This window comes from Lepisosteus oculatus, chromosome 7, assembly GCF_040954835.1.
Source record: "Lepisosteus oculatus isolate fLepOcu1 chromosome 7, fLepOcu1.hap2, whole genome shotgun sequence".
NCBI lineage: Eukaryota > Metazoa > Chordata > Actinopteri > Semionotiformes > Lepisosteidae > Lepisosteus > Lepisosteus oculatus.
In genome coordinates, this window is record NC_090702.1 from 49,457,759 (window position 1) to 49,481,090 (window position 23,332).

The 23,332-nt window shown below is 40.7% G+C and overlaps 1 protein-coding gene across 7 annotated transcripts in view; it reads right to left on the bottom strand.

Moving 5' to 3' along the window:
- The window catches only part of LOC102688374 (1-phosphatidylinositol 4,5-bisphosphate phosphodiesterase zeta-1), a 78,675-nt gene extending 60,199 nt beyond the window's left edge, over positions 1-18,476 (bottom strand). For 6 of the 7 annotated variants that reach the window (XM_069192677.1, XM_069192678.1, XM_069192674.1 and 3 more), the window contains exons 1-5: positions 18,377-18,476; positions 17,623-17,745; positions 16,702-16,913; positions 9,190-9,391; positions 146-290 (exon numbers count right to left, since the gene is read on the bottom strand). In XM_069192677.1, the coding sequence (XP_069048778.1) occupies positions 146-290; positions 9,190-9,391; positions 16,702-16,891 (537 nt within the window). In that variant the 5' untranslated portion in view covers positions 16,892-16,913; positions 17,623-17,745; positions 18,377-18,476. The remainder of the gene's footprint in view (positions 1-145; positions 291-9,189; positions 9,392-16,701; positions 16,914-17,622; positions 17,746-18,376) is intronic. The other variant, XM_069192675.1, reaches the window with a different exon arrangement.
- Between the last annotated feature and the right edge of the window lie 4,856 nt (positions 18,477-23,332).

Here is a 23,332-nt window from a genome sequence, read left to right on the forward strand (position 1 = left end):
AAATTTTTTGGGGAAAAAAAGTAGTTATAATCAGGAGACAGCAGGCAATTGCTAGTCAGACACCTGCAGAGCAAATACAGCATGCTGCAAGTCCACAGTGCTCCTCTCTCTGTATGCGGTAAGACAAAGGCATGCCGCCCCCTACCTCAAACGCATGGTGCTCTATCGTTACAATGACGTCCCGGAACAGGATTTTGCTTGTCAGAGTGTAACCGTGGTAGACGACAGGTTCCAGATCAGGCCCATCCCAACAGTCTATCTCCAGGCACCGGCAGCCTTTCCTCAGAGCACTGGGCATCGGGACAAAAAGGAATAAAAAACATCACAAGCGAAGGATAAAGTAGGGAGCTGAGCAGAGAAAAAAAAAACTTACTGTAATACAGAGCTTATCCTTTCCAGTGCAGGTGTTCTGAGTCAAACAGCACCTAAAGAGTTATTTTAATACTTGCGGTATTAGAGGCACTTTGAAAAGTTTCCTTCAACCTCTGCACCCTGGATGCCAGGGGATGCTGACACAGACAAGAAGCTGTTCCTGACTTTTTTTTTTGGAGATTTGCCTTAACGTAGCAGAAATGGCTTCACACATACAGCAATCTCCCTACCCAGAGTTTTGAAAGATTTCATATGAATCCACAATACACTTTCTCTTGTAGTGGTTTACAGAAAAAAAAAAGATGATAAGAGGACATCCCTCCTGGATTTTAATTTTGGCATCATTAGCTCTTCTCTCACTTTAATACATCTTTAACCATCATTGATTTTGTCACTTATAATACTAATAGGTCAATGTTAAGAGTATCTTTTTTCCATATTGAGTTACTAAGAGTGAGTACACCATTGTGGCATGTACTGTACTGTACTTTTGGGCCTCTGTCCATCTCCATTATCTTAACGTGCTTTTTTATTTCACATTATATGGTAATATCCTTCATTGAAATTATGATAACATGATAACTTACAGCTGTAGAGTACAGCAGTTTTCATCCCAAAGGATCTTGAAATGCTTTCACATACAGTATAGGAGAGGACCCATTTCATACACCAGCAGATCAGTGATGGAGTAAAAAATGATATTTAGTTTCATTAAGGGGAAAATATCTAGTGGGTCACCAACAACACCTGCTGCAGCAACATCGTTTTCCTGCAAAGTCTAGCCACACTCACGCTTATGTTAACACTGTTATGTACACTAAGCCAAGAAACTGTTTTATTATAACAGCATACACAATTCAGCTCACTCTTAGGCCGGTACTGGAGAAACTGGCCCAAGGCCCTCTTTCAATAATCAGTGGAACACATCATGGTACAGGCCAATAGTGTGGAGCAGTGGCTAGGGACTTGAACATGGACGGTTGTGGGTTCAAATTCCAGGTGAGACACTGCTGTTGAACTCTAGAGCCGGGTATTTCACTTGAATCTTTCCAGTAAAATGCCGATTTTACTGCCCAGACCATTTGTCAATGTAAGACAGGGAACTGGAAAATGTATACCTGCTGTCTCTCACAGCCCTTAACCTGGGTCGCCAATATCTTTCTGTTATTGGTTGGTTGTCAGTGTTTTACACAGGAGCAATCTTTCATGGCTAGAAAGGAGTTGGAACCTGGCCAGAGTTTTGTCAGCTTTCCCAAAGGCAGAACAGTAGAGAGAAATAGACAGTAACACTCCCTGAGTTCACCAGAATGTGTCTTTCATGACTGCATTAGCTTTGTAATGAAGCTTACAAATATGAAATCCACTTCATAGAAACAGCAGCAAAACTGCACAGCATTAGTGCTTAGCTTTGATCCTCTAATTGATTGTACTTATAGGCTTAGTCATAAATACAGTAATATAATTTTCAGTTCAGTTTATTTTGTCATATGCACAAGTGCAATGAAATGCTTATTTACATGTATGCTCCGATACAAAGACATTAAGGAATCACCAAAACAAACACAGAACAGCAGCAGCAACAACAAGCAACTTTAAAAAAGTCAGCACAAGCAGTATGAGAAGAGCCTTTTACTGCTACTACTAGTTTTGAGTCAGTCCTTTATTTTGTCTACCGAAGCCAGGGGTGTCAGACTCTTTTGCTTTGGTGGGTCATACTTGGTTTATCCAGTATTTACTTCAAAAAGGTCATTTATTATATATATATAATCAAAATACTAGGAAAAATATCACAATTCTTAAGCAGTCACTCATCTATACTTCTACAGTATGTGCTGTGCACTCTCCAGGTTAGGTTCAAAAGATTTCAAAGTCACATCAATCCTACATCTTCTAGCATATTGACAGTTTTAAGAGCAAGCAGTAGCTGCTAAGAATAATGGGATATAAATATTAATTTATGACCACCTCCCACTACTAGAAAAAAAGACTAATCTAAATCAGGCCCTGGTCTTGAAGAGCCCTAATTTAGTTATTCTTATAGGTGACCCTAAATTATCCATCATTCAAAGATCAGGAACACTTATTTAAGCAATTGATCAATTAAAGAGGTAATGATTCAATAAAGGGAACATTGGTCCTTGAGGGCTAAAGGATGTTCTGCATTTTGTTCCAAGACTCTAAGTTATCTAATAGAACTCTCTACCCATGTAATTGTTCATGGTTACATTGTCTAAGGTCCTTAGAATTTGAGGATTCAAAGGCTACCTTTTGTTCACACCAGAGATTTCAAGTTGAACTTAAGTATTAAGAACACTTACCCATGTACTGTAGAAATGATTCTACAATCTACAAACTTCATCCTACTTGAATAGAATAGATGTTACATCAATAAAGATGGGTAAACCAGTTCCAGAGGTGACCATGCATGCCCTGGTCATGACATTACCTCTAATACAGGTTATCGTATTCTCCTCTGTCCATAAATTATAATCGGATTTTCATGGCGCTGATGAAAAGGCTGTCCTTGACAACTCTGATCATTCTCCCCCGTCATCAGCTGTAGATGTTTCTCTTAGACACCCCATTCTTCAGTGCCTTCCAAACTCCTCATTTTGGTATGTCCAGGTTCTCAGCTATGGGTTTTTTTACTTTCAGCTTTAGAGTTGCCTGCTATTCTTTAACAGAATAGTTTATTTTTTTAATTCTACTTGACTGATAACTAAAGACCGTCATAGATGACCCACTGAGCAAACGGGAAGATGAACCCTATGCGGTAACTTAGGGGGTCTGGGTATGAGGGCAAGGCGAGATCCAAATCAAGTTCTGAGGTTTGTAACAAAAGGTCAGCGAGTAGGTTCCCAGTCCGGGAGAAAGTAAGGCAAGATCCGTGATACAAAAAGTGAAGGTCAACAAGAGGGCTTCCAATCCAAAAAGGGCAAGACAGTAGACATGGCCAAAGGAAAGTTCTGAGGTTTGCAACAAGGCAAGGTAGAAGCTTTAAAGAACAACCAATGCCACACAAGGAACAGAGGCTTCTGGAGGGTTTAAGTATTGTGCGAGGGAGAAGGTTTGCAAATAAAGGTTTGCAACAAGGCAAGGTAGAAGCTTTAAAGAACAACCAATGCCACACAAGGAACAGAGGCTTCTGGAGGGTTTAAGTATTGTGCGAGGGAGAAGGTGTGCTCATTGGTGGAATGTCGTGGTTGGCAGATTGGCAGGAGCCTTGTCGTTTAGCAGAAGTGCTCAGAAGTGGGATTAGCACGAGTGCGCTTCCGTGTGAGAATGTGGTGGGATGAAGTAAGTGACAAAGACTCTTAAGACTGAAGCCAAAACAAAACAAGTTCTTGTTCCCTGCTCTTTAATGAGTGTCTAATTACCAAACAACACCTGACAAATGATCAAACCAAAGAGGTTCAAAACTCTATTTCTTTAAAATACCCAAGAGGCTAGAATTGAATTGACATTTTTAAGAATATGATACTTATTAATTGTACATATCAGTCATGATTTGCTCAAGAAATGTAGTTTTTTAACAGTAATTTGAAAAAAAAGAGTCAGATCCTAATCTCACCCACTTCTGTTCTTACTTTGCATGTCTCTCTCACCCAACCTGCCACAACAGAAATGACAAGCCAAAGTAAAACAGATGCATTCTTCATACAGAGTCATTTTGAAATTTATTTTAAAATTGCGTTTTAATATTTCTGTTTTGTACTCAGATTGTTATATTTATTTAACTTGTATGTTTGAACCTGTACTATAACTTTTTTTTAAAACCTTAATGCTTCTGCTTCATGCATTCTTAAAATTAAAATAACATTTTGTGAAAGATGCTATACAAATAAATCAATACCATTCGTCGTAACTTGGAACTGTCTCAAAGAATCTTCACAAAGTGAATCGATTAAGCTATTTAGGGAGATTACAGTTATTCTGATTTTTTTTTTAATTTTTGAAACATTAACAGCTCAATGTTTTTTTTGACAGAAAAAAAGATGCCCCAGACCTTGTTAATAATGTGTAACATACATTTATTTTGGTAAGTATAAGTCACCACTGCTAGCATATCTAGCTAGAAATCTGAATGACAGAAGATAAAAAAACAAGGACAGAGACTGAATCCAAGGACTTAAATTGGTAAGCACCCTGTGAAAGACTCATTAACTAAGTAAACTGCATTCACAAGAATAACAAAGAAAGCTGTATTTCACAAGCTGGGAGCATGGCGTCCCCAGAGTCTAAGGGCAATAAAACTCATTTTCTGCTACAATCAGCCCGTTTTAGGTTGTTCTTTTCAATTAGGAAGGTTCTTTGAAATCTGGCATGTGAAGTTATGGCAGAGCAGATGAAAAGGCTGGAGTGAGAGGGAGTTAACACACTCCTCTACTTTACATTTTCTTTTATTCTTTGCTTTGATTATGGAGTAGAGAGTGGCAAGGTTAATGGGTTAACACTTTAGAAATAGAAAATATGAAGCAATAATTACACCCTTATAACTCATGGCTAATGTACCTTCAAAAATGCAGACTAGACACTCTACCTTGGAGCTCTCACCAATACATCGGGGTGAAAAAATTAAATGAATGGACTATAAATATTTACATAATTACAATGAGCTGACAGTGAGGGCATATGATAAATCTGGAATTGATCTAATCTAGCCTTTGCAAATAAAGTGAATTTTTCAAGCTCTTGCTTAGTTGTTTATTTGATATAAACAATTTTTCCGCAATATTAACCAGCTATTGCCCATGATGTGTTTTATACAGTAAATGTCCGCACCACACAACTCTCTATTAGAATTCAAGAAAAGTCTATCATGTTAAAAAGTGTTGGTTTGGGAGACAGATTCTTCTCTGTCAGTGATAACAAAGCACTATGTAATGAAAGCGTTCTTTTAGGACTCTATGCAGACGACACAATCCGGATGAGTGGGGAAAACACGGGGAAAAAGCATGCGGGAGTCGGGAATGAAAACAGGGGGCATGTCCATGGTGCGCTGGTGTTCGGGGAAGGTGTGGCCGAGGCAAACAATCCAGGAATAAGTCCAAGGTAGAATCCGAAAGGAGGCAAAAGTCCAAAGCCAGGCAGTCCATCCAAGACAAACGTGGTTAAAAACAGGAACTGGGTCGGGACCAGCACAGGAACAGGAACAGGAACAGGAACTAAAACCTTAACGGTACCAGATGCTTCCAGGTCCGGAACTCGCCTGGTACGGAAACCAATGCAGAGCCCGGAATAGCGTCAGCGTCTGGGTTTTAAGGGGAACTGAAAAGGGGGCTGGAACAGGGAGCAGGTGCAGGAGATGAGTAAAAAACAAGGAAAGGCTGGAGCGTCCTTAAGAGGAGAGGTTTACGAACGTGACACACTACAACTGACAATAAAGATTAATAAGACAAGTCTATATTCATTTATAAAAAACAATGAAATATTTCAGAAGGTAATTTAATGCGGATAAGGCAGTGGTACTGTAAGTACTGCTGCCTCCCAGAGTGTGGGCCCTGGGTTGGATTCTGGACCTGTGTGTGTTTCGTATGTTCTCCCCATGTTTGCATTAGTTTCCTCCAGATGCCCCGGTTTCCTCCCACAGTCCAAAGACATACCGGTAGGTTAACAGGCTTCTGGGAAAAATGGGCCTGGACTGAGTATATGCATGTAGGTGTCTATGTCTGCCCTGTGATGGATTTGCCTCCTGTTCAGGGTGTTCCCTGTCTTGTGCCTGTTGTTTGCCGGGATAGATTCTGGCTTTCCCACGACCCTGTATTGCATTGAGCAGTTAGAAAATAGATGAATGGTAATTTCATGAGATTGACTCTAATGAAAGCTTTTACTGAAGTCGTCACTGCACTACAAACTAGGGACACTGTTTCTGAAAATAACAATACTGCTCCAAAAGTAGTTCGGTTGTCCAGATGTAACAGAGGTCATCCACTGAGCCAATTACAGATGTGACATCAACCCCCTCTGAAGTCAGGACACTGTAGAGCTCTGCTGTGGCAGAGGAGCTAGTTTTGTGTCACAGCGTAATTCTCCCCTGGCTACAGAGTGACCGGGATTGAATCCCAGCAGGGGCAGAGCACAGCCTTACTACAGGACACTGCTGTCGTGTATAATTCTTCTGTAGCAGAGTTGTCTGATGACTAGGGAGTATTGCAGTGCGTGCTCAGAACCCGTGATGAGAGTCTTCAATTTATCAGCCCTAGACTCTCATTAATAGGTTTATCAAAAGCGCAGTGCTTCCCATGTGCAATTTTAGAACCAATATCCACTGTCAAACGTCTTGTACTTTTCTTTCTTTATATTCTACCATTCTACTGACAGCCTATTTTGTAGGTCTTGAATGCATCTCAGTCACTTTTTCACTAGCAGAAACAAATAAAAAGATCAGAATAGAAAAAAATAATCCATCCTGCTGACTGAAATGCTTCATACTTACACATCTGTGAGTTCGTTGAAGTGTTCATTCTGCTCACAGCAGGGATACTGTGTGATAGTAAACAGAATACAAAGACTAGGTAGATAGAACAGGCTGTTCTACACTGAATCAGCAGTGAACACTGCATTAACAGTGACTGCAGTCTTGGGTCTTGGTACAATGGTTAAAAATTACATTTTAACCTCATGGTGTTTTAAACAGAAGTTCAAGAGAAGGCTACATTTCTAAAATCACCTGCTCCCAGTCTCTGACACAGCCATATCTTACCGCTAAGCGTCCCTTCTGTGCTTCTTTCTCACACTCCTCCCCATCTTCACCCTCGTAGCAGCTCCCTGGCTCATTCCTCATGAAGAGAGGTGGGTCCTGGCAGCCTGCCGTTCCATCAGCCAGGTGAGTGACACCAAATAATCTTTTATTTGTTAAATAATGCAACTTTAAACTGTTTTGTCTCTGCATCAAATTAATTAGTTTAATGCAGCTGTTTTGACAGTTACACTATGACAGTAGTTTTTGACCACACTATTAAGTATGTACTGTAGTTGCATCTCTCCACTAGTACAAGGTCACGCTGTCTGAGAAAGCTTTCTTTAAGTATCCCTCTTTTAACTAATCTATTTTATGTATTCAATGCTTGTTCGCTTCCATGAACTGAGAACATATTTATTTAACACCTGAATCTTTAGCAATTGGATCTAATTTCAAAGATTTAAAATCTAGCAAGGATTCCTGCAGTATTAAAATATGTTCTCTGAACAGAGCTAATATATTTACAACAAAACACTCTGCACGAACAGGCAAGAATGAAATGTTGGGCAGCTGCAAAAATTATATTATCTGGGGGGAGTTCATTTTAATGAGTCAGGGCTTTGAAAAACCTGTTGTTGTTAAATCTGCAAGAGTACTAAAAAGAATTTCCTGGGTATTCTACTGTACACACATAATGTACCTACTGCAGGTATGAGACAACACATTACAGACCCTACACTCATCTCTCAACAAAATCTTTTCCTTTTTTTTTTCGTATCTATGGCAACTGACTGCCACTCTAGTCGTGGATGGAGGTTGAGATACCCCTTGGAATATCCAATATATTGAAAAATCAGATATAAGTCTCTCTGAACCCGGCTGTATGTACACAGTTCGCAAAAGTGACTTTTCGGTAAAGGTAGGCTATGATCTACCATGTAAAACACCCACATTTAAATTCATAGGTACAAAATGAAGCAAAAAATTGTTAGAAGCTTAATAGGGCTCATGAAGGTTAGCCCAGATGTCTCCCAGCTCTTGGGCTATACAGTAGGTTTGACTCTCGTAAGCAGAAAGCCACCACTCTTACCAGGAATAAAGGGATTTCTAAAAATAATACAGTTTACATACAGTACCAGTGAGAACGCTAGCTCATGCAGCGCTAGTACCGCTGTGACTGGCTGAGACACCACTCAGTCTGCCAGTTATTCAGTCACTGAAGCAGGACAACTATCAAAACCCCCAGACTCCTATCAAGCCCTAATTAGTTATTAAGTAATTCACTTGCACCAGCAGGTATGCATAGTCATCAGGTAATTTCTTAAATCTTGACCTGTTTTTCACGGCTTGCTTGTTTTTCATGGTTTAAATTCCTTTTTGTCTTCAACCATGTCTCTCACTCTCTCCCCGAAACTTGGCTGTCCGGTCTGTGTTTTGACCCTTACACCCCATGACCTCGATTGAACTGACTTTTGTGTTTTGACCCTGCCTGCTCATTGGGTTTGTATTGGGATTTTCCCTATACTTCTTCTCTGTTCTGCTTGTCTGACCATATCTTTAGCCAGTTAGTTTAGTCTGCTCTGCTCAGGGCTTACTCTTGGATTTCGTCCCTGTCTCCAGACTGCTGCTCATACCAGCTTAGGTAGCAGGTCTCACAGTAATAGATGGATTTTACAAACTATTTAATTGATGGCTTAATAACCTACAAGACCAACAAAAAAAATCAACACGCTGTCAACCTGCCAGGTGAAAAGTCTTTGTTGGCTCATGATTCCCTGTTGTCAAATGTTTGCATAACTTCAAATTAAGATACGTAATAAAGATTCTGAGAATGTGAAAACATTACAGTAATGGAAAGATATTGTTTACAGGCATTCACTTAGATAGTTGTCCCTCTGGTCTAAGAAATAATACTGTTAATCTATAGGGGGAAAGCATGCAATAAAAATGTAAATTCCTAATTTTTTATGGCATAATTATTGTGTCTCTATTCGGCATTGTTTATTTTTTTAAACTATTGTAATAGTTTTCCCTGAGTAGAGGCAACATTCATATAATCAAATCTGTTAATAGCTCTGAAACTGTGGAGCTCCTCTTTGTTTCTCACTGCATTATGAATCATCCTGAGGGCGTACCTTACATAGGCAAATAAATGACTTCGTCCCAGAAGCTGGTCCCCTGTGAGGTAAGTGTTATGAGAAGATGATATGAAGTAGTGGCACAGAGGTTGCTCCATATCCTGGTAGACAGTAGTGTGCTCCTTGTTAAAGATCGAGCAATCCTTTGACTCCATGAACCTGAGGAATCCTTCAAACGTCATGGTTCTCTCCTGCCGAGCTGCAAGAGCAATATCAAAAGTGAAGCGATGAATGCCAAAATAGAAACGAGTAGATAAAAAGTCAATAAAAAAAGAATGATCAAGTAACTAAAGATTTAAAGTTAATATATTTATCACACTCTCAAACCAGAGCCAATTTTCACAGAAGCAAAATATTCCACCAGTTTGTCATTGTATTAAAGGGAACGATTAGTGAAACTATAACCAAAACAACCTGTCTCAAATATAGAAAAAGTCCAGGTACAACATACAGTAATTGAACTTCTCTGGGCATCGACTTTTGACATGTTCCTCAAACCAAAAAGTTTGAGTGGGAAGAAGTCAACACCATTGTTGAAAGCTCTTGTAAGTGAATAAGATTTAATAATGCTCGGTTACATCTTTTGTTCCAACCGACACAGTTTTGGGATATAATAACCGTGAGGTACGACGTACCATCCTGGCTCCAGAGAGTTTCTGAAAAAACTTTTTACGACAGGAGCAAAAAACCAACCATCCTAAAACTGACTTTAGCCCCAAATTCCAGCACTGACCTTAAAAATTGTTCAAGCAGTGTGTAAATGCTAACCCTAACCCCACCTGGTGTGTCAAGGGAGAATTTCCGCGATCTATATCTGAGACTCTCTGGGCATTCGATTTTGACATGTTCCCCAAACCTAAAGGTATGAGTGGGAAACAATTTCAAAGACATTTCATATATAATATTGCAATTAAATGAGATTGGGATGCATCTAGTGCGCGATACATTGCTCCACCCAGGCCCCGGAGAGTTTCTGAAAAAAAAAATTCAGATAGGACTACAAAACCACCTGTCCTAAAACTGACTTAGGCCCCAAAATCCAGCACTGACCTTTAAAATTGTCTAAGTAATGTGTGAATGCTAACCCTAACCCTACCTGGGGTTTCAAGTGAGCGTTTACGCGATCTATATCTGAGGCTCTCTGGGCATCCGATTTTGACATGTTCCCCAAGCCTAAAGGTATGAGTGTGAAATAATCAAGACCTTTGATCAATGCTCTTGCAATTAAATGAGATTCAATAATGCTTGGAGACAACTTTTGATCCCACCGATTCAGTTTCGGGATACAACTACCTCGTGGTACACTGCGCCGCCCAGGCCCCAGAGAGTTTATGAAAAAACATATCAGATAGGACTACAAAATGTCCCGTCCTAAAACTGACTTGAGCCCCAAAGTCCAGCACTGAGCTTAAACAATTGTCAAAGCAGTGTGTTAATGCCAATCCTAACCCTTCCTGGGGTGTCAAGTGAGTATTTCCACAATCTATACTGTATCTGAGGCTCTCTGGGCATCAGATTTTGACATGTTCCCCAAACCTAAAGGTATGAGTGGGAAAAAACCAAGACCTTTGATCAAAGCTCTTCCAAGTAAATGAGATTCAATAATGCTTGGTTACATCTCATGATCCGACCGACATAGTTTTTGGGATACAATCAGCGTGCGGTGTACTGCGCCATGCAGACCCCAGAGAGTCTCAGAAAAAAAATGTTCAGAAAGGAGCAAAAAAACAGTCGTCCTAAACCTGACTTGGTTCCCAAAATCTAGTGCTGAGCATTAAAATTGTCTACTAAATGTACAGTAGTGTGTGAATGCTAGACATAACCTTTACTTGGGGTGTCAACTGAGCATTTCTGTGATCTATTGTAGGTGTGTAAATGGTCTGAATATAGCAGGTAAACATTAAGGGTTACTTTGTAGAGATTCAAGGAGTCACAGGACAGTCCAATGATGGTTTGAGATGAGTTTAAGTGTAACGAAAATGGTCTCTCGAGGAGAACACTGAAGAAGACACACATAGGGTGTATCTCCCACAGCATCCCGCATTGCAACAGTTTTACAGGTTTATATACTGTAGTTTCAGTCCAGCCATGTTGTTGCCATGAATGGGGGTTTGAGAGTCCACATTCTACTTATGGTCCAGTGGCTCTTCTTGAAAATGTTGCCCCACCTTTCATCTATTGCTGTGGTGTCACGTACAACAGATGATGTCTGCTCCAAAATGAACTATACCTACAGTAGGTCAGGAGACCAGGTCAATGACCCCTGGCCAGAGCCAGATATCCACAACTGTTTAGCTTTATCTGCAAAATGCACAGCTATGTCCTCCCTGGACTTAATGTACTGGCGTGGGTGATGGGTTAAGGGTCCATAATATCAGAGAACACAACAAAATAAATTGTAAACAAGTTTACCTTGAATAGGTACAGTATGGTACCAAGTTTAAAAAAAAAAACATTATGGCCCTCAAAAACCTGAGCATATCAATTCTTCAGCTCACTCCCCACAAAAACAAATACAGCAAAATAAATAATAAAAGAGGGTTTCTTTTAGCATTGTACTGTAATTCCTCACTTATTCCAGCCTCCTTGCTTGATGGATTATTTTCCAAGTCATTTGAGTTTGTCCTCTGGTTTTCTTTTACTTCTCATTCCCCAGTCATCACAGTAACCGTCCTGGAGTTCCTTTTAGCAAATACAAGCAATTCTCTACAGTTACACCGGCTTGATGGAAATCTCCTGCGATGTGTGATTTGGGGCTCTCATCAAACTCATCAGTACTCATCACACTCCATTATAAGGCTTTGTAAACATCTGCATAATGTCACGGCCGACATTCCTCCCCTAGAGGGCTCTCCACTACTTCTGTCATTATTTCCATGATTGTTGCTATGTTAGCCAGGTGTAGCCTGTTATGCCTACCACTATTTAAAGTCCAGCTCCTCCAGTCCTCGGGGCTCAACATTAGGGTACGGATGTCGTGAGGCCCGCCTAGCACCAGGATACCCTACGTCCGTCTCCTGAGGTCATAGGTCTCATCCCCGAAACCTCCCGTTTCCTGAGCCCGGGGTCTGGAGGATCTCGCCCGGTCATCCTCCATGTTTTCCGTGTGTTCATGTTTTCCCCCTTCCCGGGGATTTTAACCTTGTTGTGTCAAAGGATGGATTTATTGTTGATGAACTCCTGGACTGTGCCCTGACCTACCTTTGGACCTGCTTGGATTTGGACGCCATTCTTTGTCTCCCTTACTCACTGTCACACGGACTGTCACTGTTATTTTGTGCACCCGACACGGACTGAGAGGAAAACCCGACACGGACTACAGACCCTGTCCTTAACACATAGGTACTCTGGGATCATCTTTGTAATCTCTCAACAGTTCTCATTTGTAATATTTGATTCAGAGGCACGTTGGTCACTATTTGTGCATTCAAGGAACCCGGATTTCTCCCCTGTCAGTCTGTTTTGATAGTAACACTATAGACTCTGCCAGCAAACATAATATTTTAGGACTTCAAATGACTGTGGTGACAAACATATGCTGAGGGACAGGAGTTGACTGCCTTCCAATAATTCAAACATGTCGCTTTTTCTCTTTGCTAGTATAGGACTGTAGATTGAACATCTCAGGGATGAAGGGATGATTGAGCTCTTGGTCTGCTGGAAGCTAATCTCTGACATGAAGTGAGCAGAAACAGAAATACCTTTTCATGTCGTTTACAGTGTGTAAATAGAATTTTACAGAACAAAACAAGCAGATGTATAAAGGAAAAACAGAGGATTATCCTTCATAACCGAATCTACATTGAACATAAAAACAGCTACAAACAAGAAGGGATCATAGACATCCTTCAAGATCTCAACCAGCCATTTCTTAAACCATAAAATAGCTGCACCAAAAGAAATGTATTATCCCTTAAAAAAATTCATCTATTGTGTCATCATAAGAAATTTACAAAATCTTTCATGTACACTGAAACATGTGCACTGACATTTTATTGAGCCCACAAGAGAGAGGTAAATTCATTATGAAGGCTGGAAAATGTAACCAACAGGGATGATTTACAGGGATTCTAATGCGAAATTCACAGGATGTTGTCACTCTTGGAAGCAATACCAGTTGTATATTTGAAGCGCATGCTTTGCACCAGGTTACAGACACTGTCATGTGGGATTCTGTCCCATTCCTCTTGAACTGCCTGGACAAGCATATGTTTTTTCACTGGTCTCTGAGCCCTAGATGCCACACATCTTCTCGGTTCCTCCAACAATTTTTCAATGAAGCTAATTTCTGTTACATAAGGCAGCCATGTCGTGTCTCTCACACCTCCTCACAGATGGATTGCTGATGTGTGGTTTGTTTTGCTGGGCATTTTTTCTGTCATGAATAAGAAGGATGTTGATGGATCGCTTATGGTGAGATGCCATGATTTTTGATCTTCCGGATCATTCTTGAACTGTGCTTGGCTATGACATCCTGTGGGGTTAGAAATTGCCAGCTCTGAAGATCCAAGATGGACAGTGACAGTGGGCTGCCTTAGTTGAGTCTCCAACCAACCAATGGCTTTATTCTCTTCATTAATGGGGCCCCTTTGGGATTTACTTTGTTGATTTTACCATGTTTGACATTCATTGGGATACATTGTCTCATCACATGTGCCCATTCAACTCTCTACACATGAAATGGTGTGATTTAGTGTTTTTGTAACAGTCAAGGACACATCATTGTATTGTTACAACGGTGTGGGACCATACAATATGCAGTATAACATTTGCAAGTCACATCTTACTGTACTACTCAAGGCCTTATTAAGAACGTCTGGGACAATGGCTATCATTTGAAATTATTGCTTGTCTGCAGGTGAGCTAAGAGGCAGGTAAACACAAATAATCAAATCTGATCTGGTGAATTACTATAGTAAATTAAGTTAATGTTACTGTAAATCATTAGAACAGAGTCATAAAACAGAGAGAGGGAGAGAGAGAAGCAGATGGAGGGAAGAGAAGACTTGTGCCATGTCAAAAAAGACCTTGCTCAGTTCAGACTTAGAGATTCTTGCAAAGTAATCTTGACATTATCTCATAGAGCTTTCTGTCTTACATTACATTAGGAAATTCTGATTTCCCGTCTTAAGGAGTCCTTAGACAAATATGTGGTATTTTCTCTTGTGTTTGTTTTTATATATCAAAGCTGAAATAAAAGCATAAAAATGATAATGGTTTAAGAAGCGATTGAACTCTGAAGAGAGAGACAAAAGTCATAAATATTGATTTCTGTCAATACTGTAACTCAGGAGCTACTGTATATCCAGTCACAGAAGTGATTCTTTAACCCTTGGAAACTTTTTAAATCCAGAGCTTTCCATCATTCATCATATTTTTCTGACTGTCTTCCCCAAATGCTGTGCATCTGAGATTTAGGGTTAATATGTTCACTGGCTTTTTTGAGGTTGACATCCTCCTGATGCGTGTTTTGTGCTTTGTCTGAGGTGCAGGTCTTTCGGCTGGAATTGAGGGTGACCTTTTCAGGAAGGCACTTAATCTCTCTTCTTCCTGTTGTGATTAAGAGGTGCAGAACCTGTGAACTGTTGGGTTTCGGGAAGCGGAGCACTGTTGACTCTGCCCCTTTTCTCTTTTCCGTGTATCTTTTTAAATATTCTAAGCACTGCAGGCAATTCTTAGGGATGAAAGTGATTTGCTTGATTCAATCGGCTTTCTGCTGTACATTCTTCCCATTCCAATATCCATTTTTCTTGTGCAAATGGTTTGACTTCAGCTTGGTTTGCCTTTATCATATTTCTCATTGCCAGGGCAAGATTTCAAAACTACTGTATATAATTATTATATAATGATTATTTTACACCTACCGTGTAGACGTCAGCTCTTATGTGCAGACAATATCCACCAACACCCAAGCATAAGATGCTTTGCAAATGTTTATTGAGCATTTAAGCATAATATGTTTTGGCTTGACCTGCTTGGTCAAGAGGTAGCTGCCTGGGCGAGGGACAATGAGGCTCAACCCCCGCAAAAACATAAGTGAGGCCCAAAATCACCAATGCAGAAACAGGGATAGATGGAACGTACAGGCACAATATGGACATGAGGATATTATAAGTAAAAGAAAATGCAGGCACTAAACTTCTGTAGGACGCCTGCTGACTAAGCTGGAGGTGGGACGCCGGACATACCTGGGACAGAGGGTACGGCAGGGGGAGCAGCAGGGACTGAGAGGAAAGAACCAAGCAACAGAAGCAGAATAGAGCACAGAACAACAAGTCACGATCAAATTAAAGAACATGAAGGAAGGAAGAAGGCATGTGACTTGAAATACTGAGGAGCATGGTTCATGTACTGTATAGATGAATAATGAAGTTGGGTGAAGGGGAGACAAGTACGATATTTTCTCTTTTGTAGTGTCTTTTTTCTGCTTGTTGTTTGGAGCATGGTCCACATAAACTAATGCAATAAAATGATAAGGGACTCTGAGAGTTGAGTGTGAAACGAAAATATTTCTCTTTTGTTCTGTCTTGTTTTTTCAGCTTGTTGTATGGAGAAAGGTCCACATATAGAATGAGTGAGACCATACGTAAGGAAGGTTAGAAACAATTAGCATACTGTTGTGTTTTATTGTCATTTTTCTTACTTTCCCGCTTGTTGTTTGTATAGTCCACATATAAAATGAATACGGCAAAAATGTGAGTAGAGGTGTGTGCAAGAGTTAAATATATACAGCAAACGTCAGTAATGATTGTGATTTAAAACAGCTGGGTGAGATTGGCTTCTCCATCATTCAGTTATGAGCTCCCATGTATATTAAACTCAAAAGATGAAATTGCACATACAGTTGTCAGTGGGTTGGGGTAAAATATTCTTGTTCAAATAAAGTTTATTTTACAAAACCAAATATACACTTGAAGACAGGTACAAACATCCTGGTATTTCATGTTTTATGAATATGGCCTCCAGACAGTGTATATTCATCAGCCTTTGGGCTCTTCAACTCAAGACTTTGAGGATCAAAGCATAAGTGTGCCAGACTGTGAAACAGTTGTGTGGAAAGAGCACAGGGCACAGCTGGGAGCAAAACAGAAGACAGCTTCCTTTGTTTTCACAGTCAACATAATAGATGAATCCAAAATTCCTTGGGTTAAGAGCTGTGAAGAGTCGTCATACAATGGTGTAATGGTTTTATATTTCCAAGCCACTTAAATTGATTATTCAGTCTTTTAAATTTGAATTGTTTTTTCTATTGAATTTTAATTAAATGCCCCGGAGAAGGACGTCTGCTAAGCCAGTAAAGAAATAATTTTAAAATGGTAATGACACTAGCGGATTGACTGTATCAGTGAGTGCTTTATCAGTGGGATTGTGAGAGAGCTCAGGACGTTTTAATGTTGAGCAGTCCTGCACATCTGACATGAAATGTGCTGGTTTCAAAACAATGGGCTCTGCATAAGCCACAGATAAGGATCACCCTCTAGATCACCTGTAAGAGGGTGCAGAGCTCACCTTTCTCATGAATCTCGTACTTGTCGATCATCTGCTCCGCAGTCCTTTCACTGGCAGCGATTTCTATCTGCTCCTTGTGGAGGAATTCGAGCAAGCTCTTTGCCGTCAGCTCCTTCCCTCCAGGGGCGTAGCAGCGATAGATGTGCATGATTTCCGCGCGCCTCGAAGAGGGAGCTTTTCCTCGCCTCATCCTTTCTGTTCTCCCACTCAGCCTGGAGCCAAACAGCGAGGAAAAGGGCAACAGAAAGACAATCTGTTCAAATGTCTCGACTTGGGACATCTGAACTGGGATTCAGAAGTAAAGAAACAATTTGCCATACCAAATCCAGTGGGTATATAATGCAAAAGTAAACAGCAGTTTCTAAAACATGTAGAACAACCCTAATGAAAGTTTACTGAAGTATACTTATTATCATAATTTAACCATGGCTTGATCATAGCTTCTCAGGGGTTTTGCTACAATTTACTAGACTGGACCATGGGAATAATATGATGCACCATAGTAACACATTCTATATTTATCTTTCAGCATACTGTATAAGTCTTTCCTATGGATAAATGGAGTAAAGCACAGTCAAACCACAATAAAAACCTGAGGAAAGTGAAAAAATCTTGTGTTCAGTATGCAGTGAAAAACCATATACTTGTATATAGTACAGTGAAAAATAGCACTTATTGCAAAAGTCTAGATGATGATGGTTATTATTTTTCAGGGTTCTGAAACAAAGACATTATAAAAATCATGTTTGTGATTGTAATACTTATAGGTCAAGAACTCCTCATTTTTTCTCGAATGTTTTAAAGAGGACATTGTTATTAAATTAATGGCTGCTGCTTGAGCTGATGTGTTCTTTAATGAGCTCTCAGGGCTGAAGAGATTTCTAAGCTCTCATTAATTCCCCAGCTGTGTTTGTCACCTACTCTGTTTCAAGACGTTTTCTTTCTGACCCCGTTTAGTCAAGAGAGATGAAAGCGACCTCAATGTCTTTAGAAAATATCTTGTCCATTTCCTGCAGGTCCTCTGTGTGGGCTCTGTCAACCCAGCTAGGAAGACATCAGTAAAAGATGTAAAGAAGAAATAAATCTTACAAAACTTCACTCTCTTTGGCCATTCTCAACCACACAAGAGAGCAACATGGTAAGATTCCTGAACTTGCAACAACCATAGAACAGACAAAAAGACAAAGACAGAGGCTTGCAGCAGGAGAAACAGCTTTCAAGGTTAGAAGTGTGTGTTAAGAGCATATAGTAGCAATGGGTTATAAGTATGAATACCAATTAGCTGCTGTCCAAGAATAAACTGCCTTTTAACTTCCTACTCTGTCCTAGTGTGCATACAGAGTTTTAAAAAGCTAAGATTAGTTGAGTTTTAACTAAAGTATTTGATTTTATATTCCACCAAGACTGAATAGGAATTCATAAAAACAGTTCTATCTTATGTAGCATGGTAAGTGTACAAAGGCCAATTTATATTCATACACATAACTCATTTAGAGACTATTTTGAACCACAGCATAAATATATTAGTGAAAAAGAAAATGACATTTTCGTGCTGTACACAAGATTTAAGTTACTAAAGCTCTGAACTAAGTGATTGTTTAAACTTTGAATATAACATTTAAACGTATAACTTCTAAGGAAGATGGATTAGACAGTATCAGTATGTTTAACTTACTTGCACTTTTCTGGAGGATTTTCACAAAATATTCAGTAGATGAACTTTCCAAAAAAACCTTAAGATGTATGGCAAAGTTTATATGTACAACTGGACTCAATTCCGTGAACTAGAAAAATACTGAATTATTGACATCTTCAACAACATCTTTACTGCATTATGATGTTCTCTGTTGCTATGACAACAATAACACAGCAGTGATAAACAATAAGTGTTGTAGTTTTAAAAAGTGAAACTCCTTTGTTACAACAATTAGGGGCTGTTTATAGTAATATAATTATTTTCAAATTTGTACATAAATGTATATAATAGGAAGTAAGACAACTAATAAAATACCTAATTCACCACATGTGAAGTATTCTAAACTGAATCTATAAAAGACAGAAACTTTGACAAAAATGAATGCTTAAACAAGAGTGATACATTTTGCCAATGCACAATAGTGTCTTCTCTTGGGATTTTTGTGCTTGTTTACGGTCTAATTTGGTGTTTAAAGAAAGGTTATATTTCTGATCTATGTGATACAGATGCCTCTTGAAAAGCGCTCACTACCACAAATATGAAAACATCTAAATCCTTTCTTTAAATGTAGTCTTGAGTTCTTCATTGACTAATATCTAATAGATTTAGGTTCATCATGGAGAAACCCAGTTGTGGAGGTGGGTTGTAAAGCTGTAACTCACTCTCCTGTCTCTCCTATCTCATCCCTTGCTTTTGGTGTTTTTATACTGTAGATAGTGTTGCTGATACAAGCTGGTATTGCAATTTGTGGGGAAAACAGTTAACTTTTATGCCATCTGGTCCCCACTTACTTGGGGCTGTTATCTAGTGAGATATCCCCGACCTTGTTGATTTAATGAAATTCTTCTGCTGTCCAAACATACTTCAACAGATATCTGCTTTGCTTTATCAGCCAGAATGAGTTTCCAGAAGAAGGACAATAACAATAAGTAGCATACACATCTGTGCTACACCCAATACACAATAGCGTCTTCCCTGGGGTTGTTTTTTTGCTTCTTTACTGTCTAATTTAGTATTTAAAGAAAGGCTATATTTCCATTCTATGTGATACAGATGCATCTTGAAAATCAAATCCTACCACCATAGGATTTATTTATTTATGAAGGTAATATTGCCTAAAAGTATCATGTTGTGGCTTTGATTTATAAGGAGTTTCTGGCTTCTCTAATTGCTTTGCCTTACAGTATTTTAATCACTTTTTATGCACAGCTGGTCAAAAGCCTAAATCAGAAATTAATAAGAACTACAAGAAAGTAGCACATGAGAAAACAACACAAAACAGAAGAATGAGTTTGGTATTGTTGGAATGAAGGTGCAAAAATCTTCAATGTACATTTTCTATGGAGGTGTTTAGGAATAAATCACCTGTTTCCATTTTACAGTACATAAGACAAACCTCCCATTTGGCTACTGTATAAAGCATACTCTCCACTGTGAACAACTTTTTTACTCATTATAAGGTGAGGACAGATTATGTTTTAAACCATAAAATATTCTTAAGATCGCCTTCTATGGGCTGCAAAGATAAAAAAAAAAATTGCTCAACATTACTACACAGAGTATTAAAGTGTACATAGCATAAATGGAACAAAAGCTCTTTATAGTGTGTGATTACCAATTCAATCTTTACTAATACATAAGATTATTGCTTTATTACAGAAATTTTTTTTTTCTGAGTATGAATGGTAGTTTGTAATTTATTCATTTCTGTCATTGCTTGGGCTGTATAATGGGGTTAGACCAACCTCTGAATGCTGTAGTAGCTGTCCAGGTCCTGAGGCTGCAAAACTGTCCCAAACCATGATAATCCCACCACAAAGCTTGGTTTGGATGAGGTTCTTCTGTTGAAAGGCAGAGTTCGGTTTTAACCACACAAAATGGTTCCCATTGTGACCAAAGGCTTGTGAAGCATCTGTCCATTATTCTTTTAGTTTTCTGGGTTGGCCAGGTGCTCTTTGGTAAACTTGAGACACCATTGGACAACAGTGGTCTTTTTAGGGAGCAATGGGCTTCTCCCTGGCTATCCTCCCATAAAAAAATAAAACTCCTGCCCAATCTTTTCCTGATGGTTGAGGCATGGACACTGACATTAGCCACAACAAGAGAGGTCATGTAAAAGCATGGGTAGAGGGTGTTTCCACCTAAAGTAGTGGGAAGGAGGAGTTTTTAAGGGAAGCGACTTTATTAAGAAAAATTTGGGACCACTTTTCCTGTATTGTTTGAATGTTGCCTTGGACATTCTGTCCTGTATTTGTAATGCCACGGCCTGGTACTGCCACAAGGGTGGTGATGTGTCAGAGCCCAAGTGCAAGTGACCGGGGAGTGGCGGAGACTCAAGGAGACTCAAGGAGTCTATTGACTGAGGGCTGGGATGCTCTGGGAGAAAGGGAAAGTAAAAAAAAAAAGAGAAAGGTGATGACAGAGTAATTAATTACTGTCCAGTGGGGCTTAATCAGCCCAGGCCACGGGACAGTAATTAATTACTGGAATTACTGGAATTTCCTTAATGGAAAGGAAAAGGAAAGAACAGAACTGGCGAGCAGAGCAGGAAAGGGTCCAGCCAGTCAGCAGGAAAAGTGCAGAGCAACAGTCCGGGAGATCCCAGCTCTCTGCATACCTGGCGACCAAAGATAGAGGCTGACACTGCAAAGTGCTTCCCCAAACTAGACCACTCATCCCAGCCTGCCAACCGGAATCTGGGACGGAACCAGCTACCAAGCTACTGAAGCACAGATCTGGGAGGCAGCCCTCCAAGTAGCCAGGGGTCCAGGCCACAAATCCACAGGCCGGTGCGAGAGACAGGTAAAGAAGTCTCCTCAAGGCACAGCTGAGCTTTACCCCAGGGGCTCTACCGAGAGGTGTCTCGCCGAGCTGGAGAGGCAGGAAATCCCCACAGAGCGGTCCAGTTGGAGGGCCCAGGAGCCTGTGATTCAAGGTGCATGTTCTTATGGGGGGTCTCCTCTGAGACGGGGCCAGGCCAGGTTCACTCTCTGACTGAGGCGTCTGGGTGTGAACGGAATCAGGCATCCTCTGGACCAGCTGGTGGAGGCATCTGTGAAGGACGGGAGGCAAGGACACGTCTGAAGATGCATCTCAACTCTCAGAGCCCTGAGTCAGCACAGCTGCAAGGATTGGTCCCAGTCAGAGCCCAGGAACAGGACTCCTCAGGGAGACCAAGCTCACAGGGAAATGCTCTCCAGACAGAGCGGACACAGGACAGAAAAAAAGGCTGTGCAGGGACACTGGAAGGAGACTAAGGAAAATTAAGGGAAAGAAATAATAGAACCCAGACAGCCTGAGAAACAGGAGGGTGAGGGAAAGAAAAGAGTCCTGAACCGAGTGAGGAAGTTGCCCCAAAGAGAAGCCAAGGGGGTGCCCAGGAAGAGGGCAGAGAAAAGAAAAGTGCCAGGGACAGGGCTAAACAGGAACCAAACCTGGGCACTGAGGTGAGGAGACTGCACAGACAGAGCCCTGGGGTCCTGGACAACGGAAGCTGCCTCCTGGATGCAGGATGGAACCAACAGAAAAGGAGGCCAGCAGGGAGAAGTCCAGGATTTCCAGGGTGTAGGCCAGGGGAAATCAAGCAGTCAGAACAAGGACTGATTTACAGGGCTCCAGGGGGAGAGCCCTGGGGGCCTGGCAGACAGAAGCTGCCACCTGAATGTGGGATGGAACCACACAACTGGGAGGCCAGCAGAGGAGGAGTCTGGGATCCCCGGGGTGGAGGTCAGGCGCCTGTGTGCAGTCCGGTTCAGAAGCAAAAAAAGTGGAATGAATGATCTGGATCAGGGAAGCAGGACTGCATGGGAAGAGCCCTGGGGTCCTGGACAACAGAAGCTGCCTTCAGAACATGGACGGAACCACAGTAATGAGAAGCCAGGGAATCCAGGGCGGAGGTCTAGGATCGCCGCGCAGTCAGGAATTGGAACAGAGGTGGCAGTGTTAGAAAGGTCCTGGAACCACAGTGATCTGGATCGAAGTCCGAGCAGACAGCCTCAGCAGCGAGCGACATGGGTGGTCAGCGCCCAGACTGGAGATCTCTCCCCTGGCGAAGCAGCCCGGCAACGGAATTGAGCAACATCAGCTAAGGAGTGGAATCCTGGGCTGAGCTCCCAAGAAAAAAAAAGGAGAATGCTCAGGTACTATACCTCGGTTGTGGAGTGGGATTCTATTGCCGAGCCCCAAGGATTCGGAGTGTAATCCCGGTGTCGAGAACCGCAGACAGGGGTGCAGACGAGCTTCGGGATCCCGGGTGAGATGACCACCTGGAGAGGCTGCTGAGGCATCTGCCTGGGGTACCGGAGAGCAGATCAGAACAGGCAGAACGGTGGAAAGATAAAAACAGGAGTGAGGAAAAAAGTGCAGAGGTAAAAACTAAAAGGGGTGGCGGGCTCTGTCTTCAAATAGAGAAACTGAGTAACTAGTAGGAAATGGAATAATTGGACATTAATGGCAGATCACCTGAAGGAAAAACCATGAACCCTCCTGAGAAGGTGACAGTTTCCCAGGGTAACCGCTAGCCAGGAGGCGGCACACGAGACACACTCATAACAATATTAAAAAACAAGTAAAAACAGATCTCTTTGGATGCACACCTTCTCTTTCTGAAGCTACTCTTGAAAGGATGTTGAAGTTTTTGTTCTTTGCTTGTTAAACGCAAAGTATCAAAGCAATTAAAATAATTAAACATTCACTTCATTATTAGTAGTTTTTTTATCATTATTTATGTTTTGTATATATATTTATTTTCTATCTTTATATTTTGCATTGCCTTAAGTAAATACACATACAATAAGGATGTTCAGAAAGCTTTTATATAGCTTTTGAGCCTTTATCTTGGGGCATCTTGGGGGACTAAGTCTGTATCAATGAAATCACACTGAAAGAACTCAGTAGTCAAACTTGCCAAAAGTGAATAAAATGTCTAAAAAAAAG